The 11,894-nt window shown below is 55.2% G+C and overlaps 2 protein-coding genes and 1 long non-coding RNA gene across 3 annotated transcripts in view; all 3 read left to right on the top strand.

Moving 5' to 3' along the window:
* Nucleotides 1-19: 19 nt before the first annotated feature.
* LOC103731142 (patr class I histocompatibility antigen, A-2 alpha chain-like) overlaps nucleotides 20-11,894 on the top strand; it is a gene marked incomplete at both ends in the record, with an annotated part of 15,076 nt that continues 3,201 nt past the window's right edge. Inside the window, 4 exons of the mRNA XM_029561794.1 lie at nucleotides 20-338; nucleotides 555-860; nucleotides 954-1,199; nucleotides 1,318-1,428. Coding sequence (XP_029417654.1) covers nucleotides 20-338; nucleotides 555-860; nucleotides 954-1,199; nucleotides 1,318-1,428 — 982 coding nt within the window. The remainder of the gene's footprint in view (nucleotides 339-554; nucleotides 861-953; nucleotides 1,200-1,317; nucleotides 1,429-11,894) is intronic.
* LOC115069663 lies at nucleotides 1,777-2,524 on the top strand. The gene is made up of 2 exons (XR_003848909.1): nucleotides 1,777-1,818; nucleotides 2,139-2,524. It is a non-coding gene; the product is annotated as an uncharacterized LOC115069663 (long non-coding RNA).
* The window catches only part of LOC103731141 (H-2 class I histocompatibility antigen, Q10 alpha chain-like), a 1,415-nt gene continuing 894 nt past the window's right edge, over nucleotides 11,374-11,894 (top strand). Inside the window, exons 1-2 of the mRNA XM_017797232.2 lie at nucleotides 11,374-11,501; nucleotides 11,611-11,880. Of these exons, the coding sequence (XP_017652721.1) occupies nucleotides 11,438-11,501; nucleotides 11,611-11,831 (285 nt within the window). The 5' untranslated portion in view covers nucleotides 11,374-11,437 and the 3' untranslated portion in view covers nucleotides 11,832-11,880. The remainder of the gene's footprint in view (nucleotides 11,502-11,610; nucleotides 11,881-11,894) is intronic.

The raw sequence follows: 11,894 nt of genomic DNA, 5'->3' as shown, positions 1-11,894 counted from the left end.
CCGCCCCGCTCCGTGTCCACCCGAGCCCCGCGCCCCTGTCCGGGGTCTCACTGCCCCGACCCCCGACCCCCCAGGCTCGCACTCCATGTTGTTTTTCTTCACTGCTGTGTCCCGGCCCGGCCTCGGAAAGCCCCAGTTAATCATCGTGTGGTACATGGACGACAAGCAGTTTGGTAGGTTCGACAGCGACGGGGAGAAGCCGAAAGTGGAGCCGCGCGCGCGGTGGGTGGAGCAGGAGGGGTACTGGGACCTTCAGACACAGAGAGCCTTGAGACAAGCGCGGTATTTCCGTGAGGGCCTGCACGCCCTGCGCGGCTACTACAACCAGAGCGAGGACGGTGAGTGACCCCGAGTCGCCCAGGGTCCCCAGGCCCGAGGTCGAGCCCGTGGCTGGAGGGCCCCCCCCCCCCCAGGGAACCCTGGCCTGGAGGAACCACTGACCACGAGCCTGTTTCATTTTCAGTTGAGATCCTCATACAGGGTGGGCGGGGCCATGTGGGCGGGCCATGTGGGCGGGGCCGTGTGGGCGGGGCTGACCGCGGGGGCGGGGCCAGGTTCTCACACCCTGCAGAGGATTCTTGGCTGCGCTGTGGATTCCCAAGGGCGTCTCCTCCGCGGGTATGAGCAGATCGCCTACGACGGCAAAGACCACATCGCCCTGAACGAGGACCTGCGCTCCTGGACCGCGGCGGACATGGCGGCTCAGATCACCAGGAGCAAGTGGGAGCAGGCTGGGGAGGCAGAGCTCAGGAGGGCCTACCTGGAGGGAGAGTGTGTGGAGACCCTCCTCAGATACCTGGAGAACTGGAAGGAGACTCTGCAGCGCTCAGGTAAGCCGGGCTGCGGGAAAATCCTCCATCTGCCTCGGACTGGGGTTCATGTCTCTGAGGAGGGAGGAAAATGGGATCAGCTGGAATTGTGCCTCTCTTTTGGGGTCAGAGGAAGTTGTATGACACTATTCCTGAGAGATGTCGCCCTGAGGTGCTGGGCCCTGGGCTTCTACCCTGCTGACATCACCCTGACCTGGCAGAGGGATGGGGAGGACCTGACCCAGGACATGGAGCTTGTGGAGACCAGGCCTGCAGGGGATGGAACCTTCCAGAAGTGGGAAGCTGTGGTGGTGCCTTCTGGAGAGGAGCAGAGATACACATGCCATTTGCAGCATGAGGGGCTGCCTGAGCCCCTCACCCTGAGATGGGGTAAGGAGGGTGTGGGCACAGAGCCTGCTGTCAGGGAAAGCAGGAGCCTTCTGGAGACCCTGAGCAGGGTCAGGGCTGAGAGCTGGGGTCAGGCCCTCACCTTCCCTTCCCTTCCCAGAGCCTCCTCAGCCCACCATCCCCATCTTGGCAGTTGTGGCTGTCCTGGCTCTCCTTGGAGCTGTGGTCATTGGAGCTGTGGTGGCTGTTGTGAGGAGGAGGATGAACACAGGTAGGGAGCAGCAGGGTCTGGGTTTTCTCTCTTCTTCTAGAAGTGTCTTTCCCTCCTCATGGGAAGCCCCGCCCACACACAAACTTTCCTGACTGGTCTGTGTGCTGACACTGCTCTGTAAAGCACATGGAAAGTAAGGGACAGAGTCATCACTCTGAGGTCTGTGGACATGGGGACCTGATTCTCAGAGGTCAGAGGGGAAGGTCCCTGTGAGGACAGACCTCCAGGAGGGTACTTCTTCAGTCCCTGTACCTCCTGTCCTCATACCTCCTGACCCTTCCCTGGGTCTGCAGTCACACTTCTGGAAACTTCCTTGGATCCAGAACTACTATGGTCTCACAGCTTTCTTTCTCACAGGTGGAGAAGGAGGGAGCTATGCTCAGGCTCCAGGTCAGTATAGGGAGCAGGATGATCCCTGAGGCCCTTGGGGTGGAGATGGAGCCCACGGGGAGCCAGCCAGCCCATAATTCCTCCTTCAGACACATTCTCTCTGGCTCTGAGTGTCTTATTTCTTCACTGCAGGACATGACAGTGCCCAGAGCTCTGACTGTCCCTTGAGGCTTGCAAAGATGACACCTGAAGGCCTGGATTGGGGGTGGGCAAATGGGACAGGACCAGGTCATGGGGACTCCCAGAGTTTGGACCTTTGAGTGAGTGGTGGGTGTTGGTGGTGTTGTCTTTATAGACTGTTCATGACTCTTGTTCTTCAGCTTGAGACAGCTGCCCTGTGGGACTGAGGGACAGGAGATGTGTTCAAGTCTCTTCTCTGACTTCAAGAACCACTGGATTGTCTTTGGCGGCAGTGTCTGAAGATGTCTGCTTTCTCCTGTGTGCAGTGTGAAGACCTGGGAAGACCAGCCCAGCCCTGCCCAGCAGAACCCCTGTCCCTGCTCTGTCCCGTGTTCCCTTCCACAGCCGGCCTTCCTGTTCCAGCACAGGGGGGCGGGGACGTCTCCATCCTGTCAGCTCCATGCTGCCCTGAGCTGCCTCGTCTCATTTCCCACTGAAAGTAAGAATCTGAACATTAACCTAATTGTTCAAAGCAATGGTCTGTAAGAATGAAGAAATAAATGACAGTCTTGAGAACCTTCTGGAATCTGTGTTTGCTATCCGGTATGTCAGGAGGGACAGGAGGAGGCTGTGGGAGCCCAGTGTGGACAGGGCTGTGCCCAGCTGGAGCTCAGTCCATTGTGGACTTTGACGTGGTCACTCCTCAGCTCTGTCACCTCCTGGGCTCTTTTGTTCATGTCACTCATGAGTTGTGAAGTGCTTTGGGTGTTTGTTGATGCCAGATGAGGGTGGGCAGGCCAAAGGAAGAGGATGAAAAGTGAGAGGAGTCTAGTGATGCTGCTGGTGGTCCTCCTCAGCACATGGGCATGAGGACCCTGTGGGTGTCATTAGGACACTGGGACATCAGAGATCCTCATGGAAGGATTGGCATTTGCACCAAGTGCAAGGGCAGCTGCTCCTGGGTCCTGAGCCTGACCTTGTGCTGACTGTGCCCAGTACTCCTCGTGGCTGTAGCTCCCTGTCAAACCTGGAACCCAGGTCATCTGTGGTCAGAGTTGGGCTGAGACTGCCTTGTGGACCCATCTCTGTGAGAGACTGGCCTGTCCACCTAGAGCTTGACCCTACCTGGGGGCAGAAATGACCCAATCTGACCATCCTGCTTAAAACTCTGGAATTAGATCTGAAAGTAGACTTAATTTTAAATCACCTATAGTAAGTTCAAAATCTAGAACATGCTAATTCTGTCTAGAAACTCATACTTGCACACTATCTGGGTTAAATCCCCCTTTAGTCTGTTTCTCCTGGCTGCACATTCCTGCCCTGACAGGTTCCCCAAGACTGACAGCCTCATCAGCAGGACAGCAGAGCCAGCAGAAAGTACTGACCAGGGACAGACTTACATATTCCACGGTCCTTTCCCCTCCCATGAGGAGCCCAACCTAATCTCTTGGTCAGGCCATTCATCTGAATACATTTATTTATTCACTCATTTACTTACTTGGGGGAGGTGCATGGATCAAGGTGTATGTGTGGAGGTCAGAGGAAGACTTGCAGGAGTAGGTTCTCTCCTCCTATCTGGTGAGTCCCAGGATCAAGCTCTAGTCATCAGGCTTGGTGGTGAGCACCTTTACCCCTGAGCCATCTCTGTCCCCCAGTACATTTTTAGGGAGAGCTCTCCCTACTGGTCACAAGTCAGACAGAGCCTGGTCTCCTTGGCTCTCTTGTCCATGCTCAGCTCCCTCACCCAAGGGAGGCGACTGTGGTTGAGTCCTGGGAGCAGTGTGACCTCCAGGCTCCCTTGTGCGCACCTCCCGGGCACGGCCTTCCGTGGACCTGGGCACTGAGCTTCCTCCCTGATCCTGCTGCCTCCTGTCTGAGCATCTCCAGGCACAGTTCTGGCCGGGGACGCGGGCTCACGTGATCCCACAGACAAGGGTGCCGTGGGTTTTACACTCAGCACTTCCCTTCTCTTAGGGTACACCAGCACTGAAGATGGGGTCTGTGGTACCCTCTGTGCTGACCTGGCTCCCTGGCCCTGCCCCAGACTCCTGTGGTGTGTGCCAGTTCCTGACCAGCCAGGTGACATAGTGAGTCCCTGTCCCAACAAACAACAAAGTGTTAGTTTGCTGAGCAGCAGGGAAGGAGAGCTCCTGGGACAGAGCAAAGGCCTTACTGGGATCAGTGGCACCCCAGCTCCTGCCCAGCAGGAGGGTCCCAAGATGGCTTGTCTCTCAGGCCTTCTGTGTGCAGTTTTTAAAGGACTTTGCAAAGGGACCTGTCAGTCAGCTCACTGTCTGCTGCCTGCCTCTGTGGTTTTTCTAGGAACCAAGATGTCTTAGCTGCAGTTGGCAGGTGATGGTCACCAAGAAGCAAGCTGTCAGTGCAAAGGCAGAAACCTTTGAGGTCCTGGGGCCCCATGCTGACTGCCAGGTGGGGTCTAACTGACTCCTGGCCTCAGGAGCAGCTTCTGAGGAGCTGGCCAGGCTCAGGGCCCCTCCTTAAATGCTCACCCACATCGCCACAGTGGAAACACAAGGGACTGTGGCCCGGTGTCCATTCTCAGACTGTTTTCACTGGAAGGTCACAGGGTGCTGAGGAGGCAGGTGACAGGAGCCCAGCTCTGCTGACAGCTGGTCCCAAGCTCTGTCCTCCATGGTGTCTGCCCTCCCTGAGGGACTTCCCAGGTGAGCCCCTGCAGAGACCCTCCCATTCCCCCATTCCCAAAGAAGGACTTTTACCACTTTAGTAGCTGCATGTCAGCTTTGTTCTTGGGCCCAGAGAGGGTTTCCAGAAAAGCCTCAGAGGAGGCACAGGTCTTGTGGTCCAGATGGGGCTCCCCACAATGTAGGGTGCTGCCCTTCCCCCACCAGACCTCCCAGGTGTGTCCCCCCCCCCCGCTTCTCCCTCTGTCCCCTTCTGCTCTGCCCTGGAAGCCAGTTTTCCTCTCTGCACTGTCCTCCACCCCAGGACTCACTCAGCCTTTCTCTGTGCTGACTGGGCGCTGTGCCAATCCAGAGAGAAATGGAAGCGGTCCCAAGGTAGCCAACTAGTCTAAGGCAGGACAACTCTGAGTGTGGCTCAGAATCTGGGAGGCCTGAGGTGACTTCCAGGGTGATGATCACTGTCACCCCCACTCTAGACAAAGGAAAGAGAAAGTCATAGATGGTCAAAAGCAGGATTCCAGGCTGGGGACATCCTGCAGCAACTGCCTTAGGGTGTGGTTCTCCTCTGCTCCTCAGTAGCTGAGGCCATGCACACAGTGGGTCTGCAGATTCTGCCTTCTGAGGTGGGATCTGCACCCACTGCACTGCAGTGCTTCCCTTCTTAGCCCAGGGATGGGGAGGAGATGCTTCTTCCAGCCCCTCCCCAGGCCCCCCCTAGGGCTCAGGATCTGGAGACTGAGCCCAGGGGTTCTCCTGGGAAGGAAGCTCCACCTGGGCTGTGCTGAAAGAGACCCAGCTGGGAAGAAAGGCTCTCCACCAGTCCCCCAACCCAGAGACCCGCAGAGGGCTCCACAGCCTCCTTGAGGATCCTGAAGACCTGAGTGTGACAGATCCTCAGACCTGACCACAGGTCCATCATGGGATTCAGAAAATACCTTGGGAACTACCCTGTCAGCCGCTGGGTGGGTGGAGAGTGCAGCACATCACACCAGGCTCTGTCCGTGAAGAGAAGGCAGGCCTGTCATCTGTGCACACAGGGCTGCAAGTGGCCACCGTCCTCAGTGACACAAGCACAGCAGATAGGGAACAGGACTTGACGGGACGTGGGAAGAGAAGCTGCTGAGCTCCTGGGAGCTGAGGGTAGAACGGGGTCAGCAGAGGTGGACAGTGGGGATGAGGGCTGGGAAGTGGTCACAGTGAGGAGGGAGGAGCTCTGGGGGCTGCCGCTCAGTGGGCAACCAGACACCCAGAGCTGCAGACTCCAAACCCTGGATGAGGATTGTCACCATAGAAAGGACTCACATTTGAGGGGATGGTGTGGTTACTCTGGTTTAGACACTATATCAAGTCTTCATGTGTGGAAACATCACGTGATAACCCATGAATATGTGCATTCTTTCTGTTTTATGTCATTTGAAAATAAATGAGCCTGAGCAAAGGACTTGGAGGCTGAGCACAGAGTCTGAGGCCGCCTGGCCAGAGGCCCCGCCAGCCACTCAGAGACTTGGAGTGTTCCTGGTTTGAACAGAGGGTGGAGGGACTGCAGGACTGGTCCTGAAGGGAGGAGATGGAGGAGGCAGGGCACCAATGGAGGACAGCTCTGAGGTCCCATCACCCACATCTGGGTTATTGCTGCCAGCATAAGGTCTCTAACTGGGGCAATTTGAATCTCATCTCCCATCCTGAACTCAAAAGAGTAGGTGATTTGCACAGGTGCGTGCTTGGCTCCTAAAGCTTAGAGGAGTGGCGTGGTGCTGGAATGTTTGGGGACCCTTCTGCTAAGGTTGCATGTCACGCCATCTCTAATGGAGCCCACGTGAGATCCTCCACGGGTTGAAGCTGAAACTTCAAGGCAGGTTGCCTCTTGGAACTAGCAGTGCAAAAAAGATCTTCAGTGTACTCAGCTGTATTTTGCTTGCTATTATCTTTATGACTTTCATTCTTTTATGGGTATCTAGGAACTCGGTTTCCTCAGATGACCTTGTCTTCTGATGCACCTTTACTGCTTAAAGCTATATTAGAAGCTGCTAGAAATAATCAGTCATGGAATATCATGGACAGAATAGAACAAGCAGAGGTAATGTTGGAAAGTCCTAAAGATGATATATTTCCTACAGGACAGGCAAGTCAGAGAAAAGACCTTAATTCTGGTACTAGGAGAAAAAGAAAGTTACCACCAACTGTTATGACTGATTTTGGTCTAGCTTATATCCTAGCGGGAGGTAGATTGTGGCATCCACCAAAAGGGTAAGAGAGTATGTTTAAACTTCCAGAACCAACAGATGAGCCTTTACCATGTACAGGAGCTTATGATGAAGAGGGACATAGATGGGCAAATATAGATGGAAGAAGGGTTTCTTGGTATTCATTACAATTCATGGATAAATTGACAAGATCAAGACCACCTTAGTGTCTTTTGACAAAACTCAACAAGAGAGCATTAAAAGGCAACTACAGACTGTAGTTAAGAATTGGAAAGATAGCTGGGAAGGATAGTTACATAGATCCCTAGCATGGGATGACTTTTTAGAATCTACAGGATTAGGGAAAGACTTAGAAGCCCTATGGCCCACCACAAATGAGCGGGGAATGTTATCTAATAGTAAATAAAGAATGTAATTATCAGGTACAGCTAATGTTGAAAGTACATGGTGGTTTAAGGTCAGTTTGACCTAAGACTGCAAAGCTGAGCAAAAACCTGAGTACGTAAAAAACGCTGGCAGTAAAAACCATAGTATCATAAAGCAGGAATTTGCTATCTGGTAACAGGTTGGTGATAAGGAAATGTGCTTTGGCTGTACGTGATGGTTGGCAAAATTGTTTCACTTTTATCTCTAAAACTAAAAATCTTAAAAAATGATTAACTACAGAACAGTCATCTGTTAATAAAATTTTGCAATCTTTGCTGTATATGTTTCAAACCTTGCAGCTACAACAATACACTCAGACCTTCACCAAGCTCTTGTGTGTCTGTCTGTTTCTCACTGGCCGAATCCTTGCCCACTCTCTCAAGGACCCTGTTCCCGTCGGACTGAACTGCTCTGGTCTGGGCTGGTCCGTCGCAGTTGCAGTCCACCATGTCCCGATAGCTCTAAGGAGCGCGGCGCTGTGTGAAGGATTCCCTTTCTCAGTGGGGGCTTCCTGCTCTCTGCCTGACCTTATCTGGAAAGGGCCTCCAAGCACAGATGCCTGGCCTTATTTGGAACATGACCTTGGCATAGTCGCCTGCAAAAAACTGCCCCTAGGTGTTTTCCTGATTACAATTAGGCATTGACTATAGCCAGGTGACAGGGTCCTCCTGCCACATATAAAGCACACTATGAACACCTATCAGCTGAAGCTTTGGCTGCCGCTTCCACCCTATATTTTTCCCTGAGTCCCACAGAATAAATGAGCTGTATCACTGAAACTGGCTCTGGGAAGCTTTTTGTCAGTGCTCACTGGCCTTCCTGACCCGGTTCATCGCTTCTGCTCCCTTTGTTCTTATGAGGGGAGGGCCAGGGATGGCAATGTTCCCCAGCAGGAGCCTTAGACCCACATGGCTTTTGTCTTGGCACCCTGGAGCAAGGGCCTGGCTGCAGTGATCTGCCTTGAATTAGTAGAGGTGTTGGGGGGGGGGTGACTCTGCCCTGGAGTTGTGGGCTATGGAGGGGACCTGCAGGCCTGGGCACACAAGACACTCCAGAGTAGCCTCCATCTGTGCCTGAGGCAGCAGAAGACCCTGGAGCAGCTACCTCTGAGCTTGTGGGCTCACTGGGAGCCCTGGGTGCTGCACCTCCCTGCCATCCAGCCATCCCATCCTTGCTGCAGGGAGGATGCCTGATGCTCTGGGCCTGTACACTGAGCTGTGGGACCGAGCAGGAGAAGAGAGAGCCAGGAGATTCTTGCCGGGAAGGGACAAGTTTGTCTTGGATGCTCAGGTTGGCACCAGCTGCCTTGTCAGTGGATCAGATCCCCCTGTGTGGGAAGAGCTGCCTGTCTGCTGTTCTCAGAGGATCATCACCAGCTGGAGACCTGAGTCACCTGCATCCCGCTCTTCTCTGCGGCCCCCAGCAGCTGTGTAACTGTCCCGTTCTAAGGCGGCACCTACCTTCCACCCTGCAAGAAGGAGCCCCAGCCAGACGAGCCCTGTGCTTGGTTCTCAGCCACCTGCTTCCCTTGTCTTCTGAGTGTTTGTCCAAGTGCCAGGAGTGCAGGTTCCCAAGCTGTACAGCACCCACGATGCCACCTGCATCCTGTTCCTGGACCGCTGCCCCATGTACATCTCTTCCTCAAGGTTCTCAGAACCAGACCTGTAAGTGGGGCTTCTCTTCCCCAACTGTCATGTTGACATTCTGCTGAGCCAGCATGGCAAGGGCAGGGAGCGGCAGGCCTGGTTGGTGCTGCCTGGTACAGGAGGTTCAATCTTCAAGTACCTCCACAGGTGTCCTGAGTCGCTGACTCCCTGGTTTCCGCAAGACCCCAACCAGTTGGACATGTCTCCCAGTACCCTGGGTCTTCAGAGAAGGACAAACAGTCCAGTTTGCTGCAGACCTTGGGGACTTTGGCCTTTTCCTCTAAGGAGAACCTCCGCTGTGTGTGCCCTCCATGGCCTTCCAGCCCTGGATCTCTGCACCTAAACAAAAAGGAGACAACCCCCACACCTCCTTGATGGGGTTGCCGGCAGCTTTTGCTCCTACCACAGCTTGAAAGACCAATCCAATAAAAGGTCACAAACAGCTGCCCTGTCCAGAAGAGTCCTCAGGGCTCGTCTCAGCACTGTGTCCAGCTACAGAAGCTGACTGTGGACACCCAGGAGCCCAGAGATGCTGCTGTGTGCACCAGCCCTAGGAGTGGACAGGACCACAGGCTGAGGTCAAAGCTGTAAGCAGAGCGGACCTGCCTCTCCTTGTCCTGCTGTCCTGGGCCTTTTCCTGGTCCAGCTCCCAGCTCCACCAGAGACTGAATTGTTCAGTTGAACCCAGGGCTGCCCTGGATGCTGAGGCCCAGGCTGCTGTCAGAGCCTGCTGCAGGCCTTGCAGTAAGGCCCGAACACCAAGGTTTCCAAAGAAACATTCCTGTGAATGGTGTAGTGTCAGTGAGTGGGTAGATTTCAGTGAGCTTGTCCTGAGCAGCTCTGCAGATGAGAAAGGAAGTGCTGGTATAGAGGAAGGCTGCTGGCCACGTCTCTTCTATGAAGGTGGACAGGGGAGGAAGGTAAGGTCTGGGGAACAAGCAGAAGATACCTGAGACATTACTTCGGTGAGCTTGAGGACCAGGACCAGGTTCCTCTTGTTCTCCTGTGTGGACACTGCTGCTGCCTGCACCTGGCAGGGCTGCCACCCCACACTCACTGCCCCAGTGAGGATGCCAAGTCCCCTGGAGGCCTCTGAATTTCCCTGGTATTTCACAGCAGTGCTCTGGGCTTTCAGGGGTCTTAATTTTGCACAATAATGGCTGCAGTGGGTAGGGTGGCAGAGAGCAGGGAGAGAGTTGACTCCAGGTGTGACAGGCCTTCTGAGGGGATTTCAGGCTGGCCTCAGACAGGCCTGGGGTGATGGGGAGGAGGACACCCTGAAAGGGCCAGAGAGTTTGCTGACTGCATCAGAGGCAGCAAACAAACCTGTCCTGGCAAGTTCTAGGAAAATGGAGGAGCAGCTGGAGCCCCTGGGTGGCCCCTGATGAGAACTGAGCTCAGAACTAGCCCAGCTCACAGATGGAGACACAGAGGAGCTGGTGTAGAGAGGGACGGCAACATGGGAACATTGGTTGGACCCTTGGAGTTAGTGGATCTGGGAGCCACGTTTGGGCAGAACCAGGAGAGGGTGGCTGCGTGACCAGTCAACCCTGGACACAGAGGCTGATGGCATTCTTATCCCAGAAATGACCAGCAAGGTATGGGTATAAAAGTATTGACTAGACCAGAATTGATACAAATTGTTTTGTTTTGTTTTTGAGACAAAGTCACCTTATAGCCCCAGCTGGCCTGAAACGCATGATGTAGATCAGGCTGGCCACAACCTGTGTCTCCATCCCTGACTGCCAAGATCATCAGCGTGGCCCCCTGCATACCTGACTGTTAATAAAATATTTTTAAAAACTTGTATCATTTTATGTGTATGAGTGTATTGCCTGCATGTATGTGAGTGAACCCGGGTCGTGCAATGCCCTGGAACTGTGGGTGCTGGGAATCAAACCTGGGTCCTCTGCAAGAGCAATCAGTGCCCTTAACCGCTGAGCCAAACTCTGCACAGATGAAAATTCCTGACAAATCAGGGCTTGACAATGTCCCTGTGGCCATCAAGTTCCCTGGGGTGACTGTTTTTCTGGAAGAGTCCAGCTTCTGAAAAGAGGAGGGAGGGTGGGGAGCAGGAGATGAAATCAGCCCAGTCTCTGATCTCTCCTGGATTGCAGACAGGCTCAGGACTCAGGAGATCACGTGACAAGCGCTCTGACCTCAGGGCTCAGGGCAAAGTGTCAGGTCCTGAGGAGGGTGGGGAGCAGGAGATGAAATCAGCCCAGTCTCTGATCTCTCCTGGACTGCAGACAGTCTCAGGACTCAGGAGACCACGTGACAAGCAGCGCTCTGCCCTCACAGGGCTCAGGGCAAAGTCTCAGGTCCTGGCGAGGTCTGGGGTGGGGAAGCCAGAGGTGGGGGTCCCCATCCACCGGAGTTTCACTTCTCCGTCCTAACCTGTGTCAGGCCCTTCTGCCCGGACACTGATGACCCGTCACAGTTCTCACTCCCATTGGGTGTCGGGCTCCTACAGAAGCCAATCAGCGTCGCCGCGGTCACCGCTATACATGCACTCAGACCCGCCCGACTCAGACTGTCCCCGAGTCTCCAGAATGGGGCGATGGCGCCGCGCACCCTCCTCCCGCTGCTCACCGCCGCCCTGGCCCTGACCCAGACCCGCGGGGGTGAGTGCGGGGTCGGGAGGGAAACGGCCCAGCCGGGCGGCCCCGCCCCGCTCCGTGTCCACCCGAGCCCCGCGCCCCTGTCCGGGGTCTCAGCCCTATCTTCCCCCAGGCTCGCACTCCATGCGGTATTTCCACACGTCCGTGTCCCGGCCCGGCCTCGGGGAGCCCCGGTACATCGCCGTCGGCTACGTGGACGACACGCAGTTCGTGCGCTTCGACAGCGACGCGGAGAATCCGAGGATGGAGCCGCGGGCGCCGTGGATGGAGCAGGAGGGGCCGGAGTACTGGGAGCGGGACACGCGGAACCACAAGGCACAGGCACAGACTTAGTGTGAGAACCTGCGGACCCTGCGCGGCTACTACAACCAGAGCGAGGACGGTGAGTGACCCCGA

This window comes from Nannospalax galili, unplaced genomic scaffold, assembly GCF_000622305.1.
Source record: "Nannospalax galili isolate Female #2095 unplaced genomic scaffold, S.galili_v1.0 scaffold5894, whole genome shotgun sequence".
NCBI classification, from domain to species: domain Eukaryota; kingdom Metazoa; phylum Chordata; class Mammalia; order Rodentia; family Spalacidae; genus Nannospalax; species Nannospalax galili.
The sequence above is the reverse complement of the archived record's forward strand: the minus strand, read 5'-3'. Positions and strand labels throughout refer to the sequence as shown.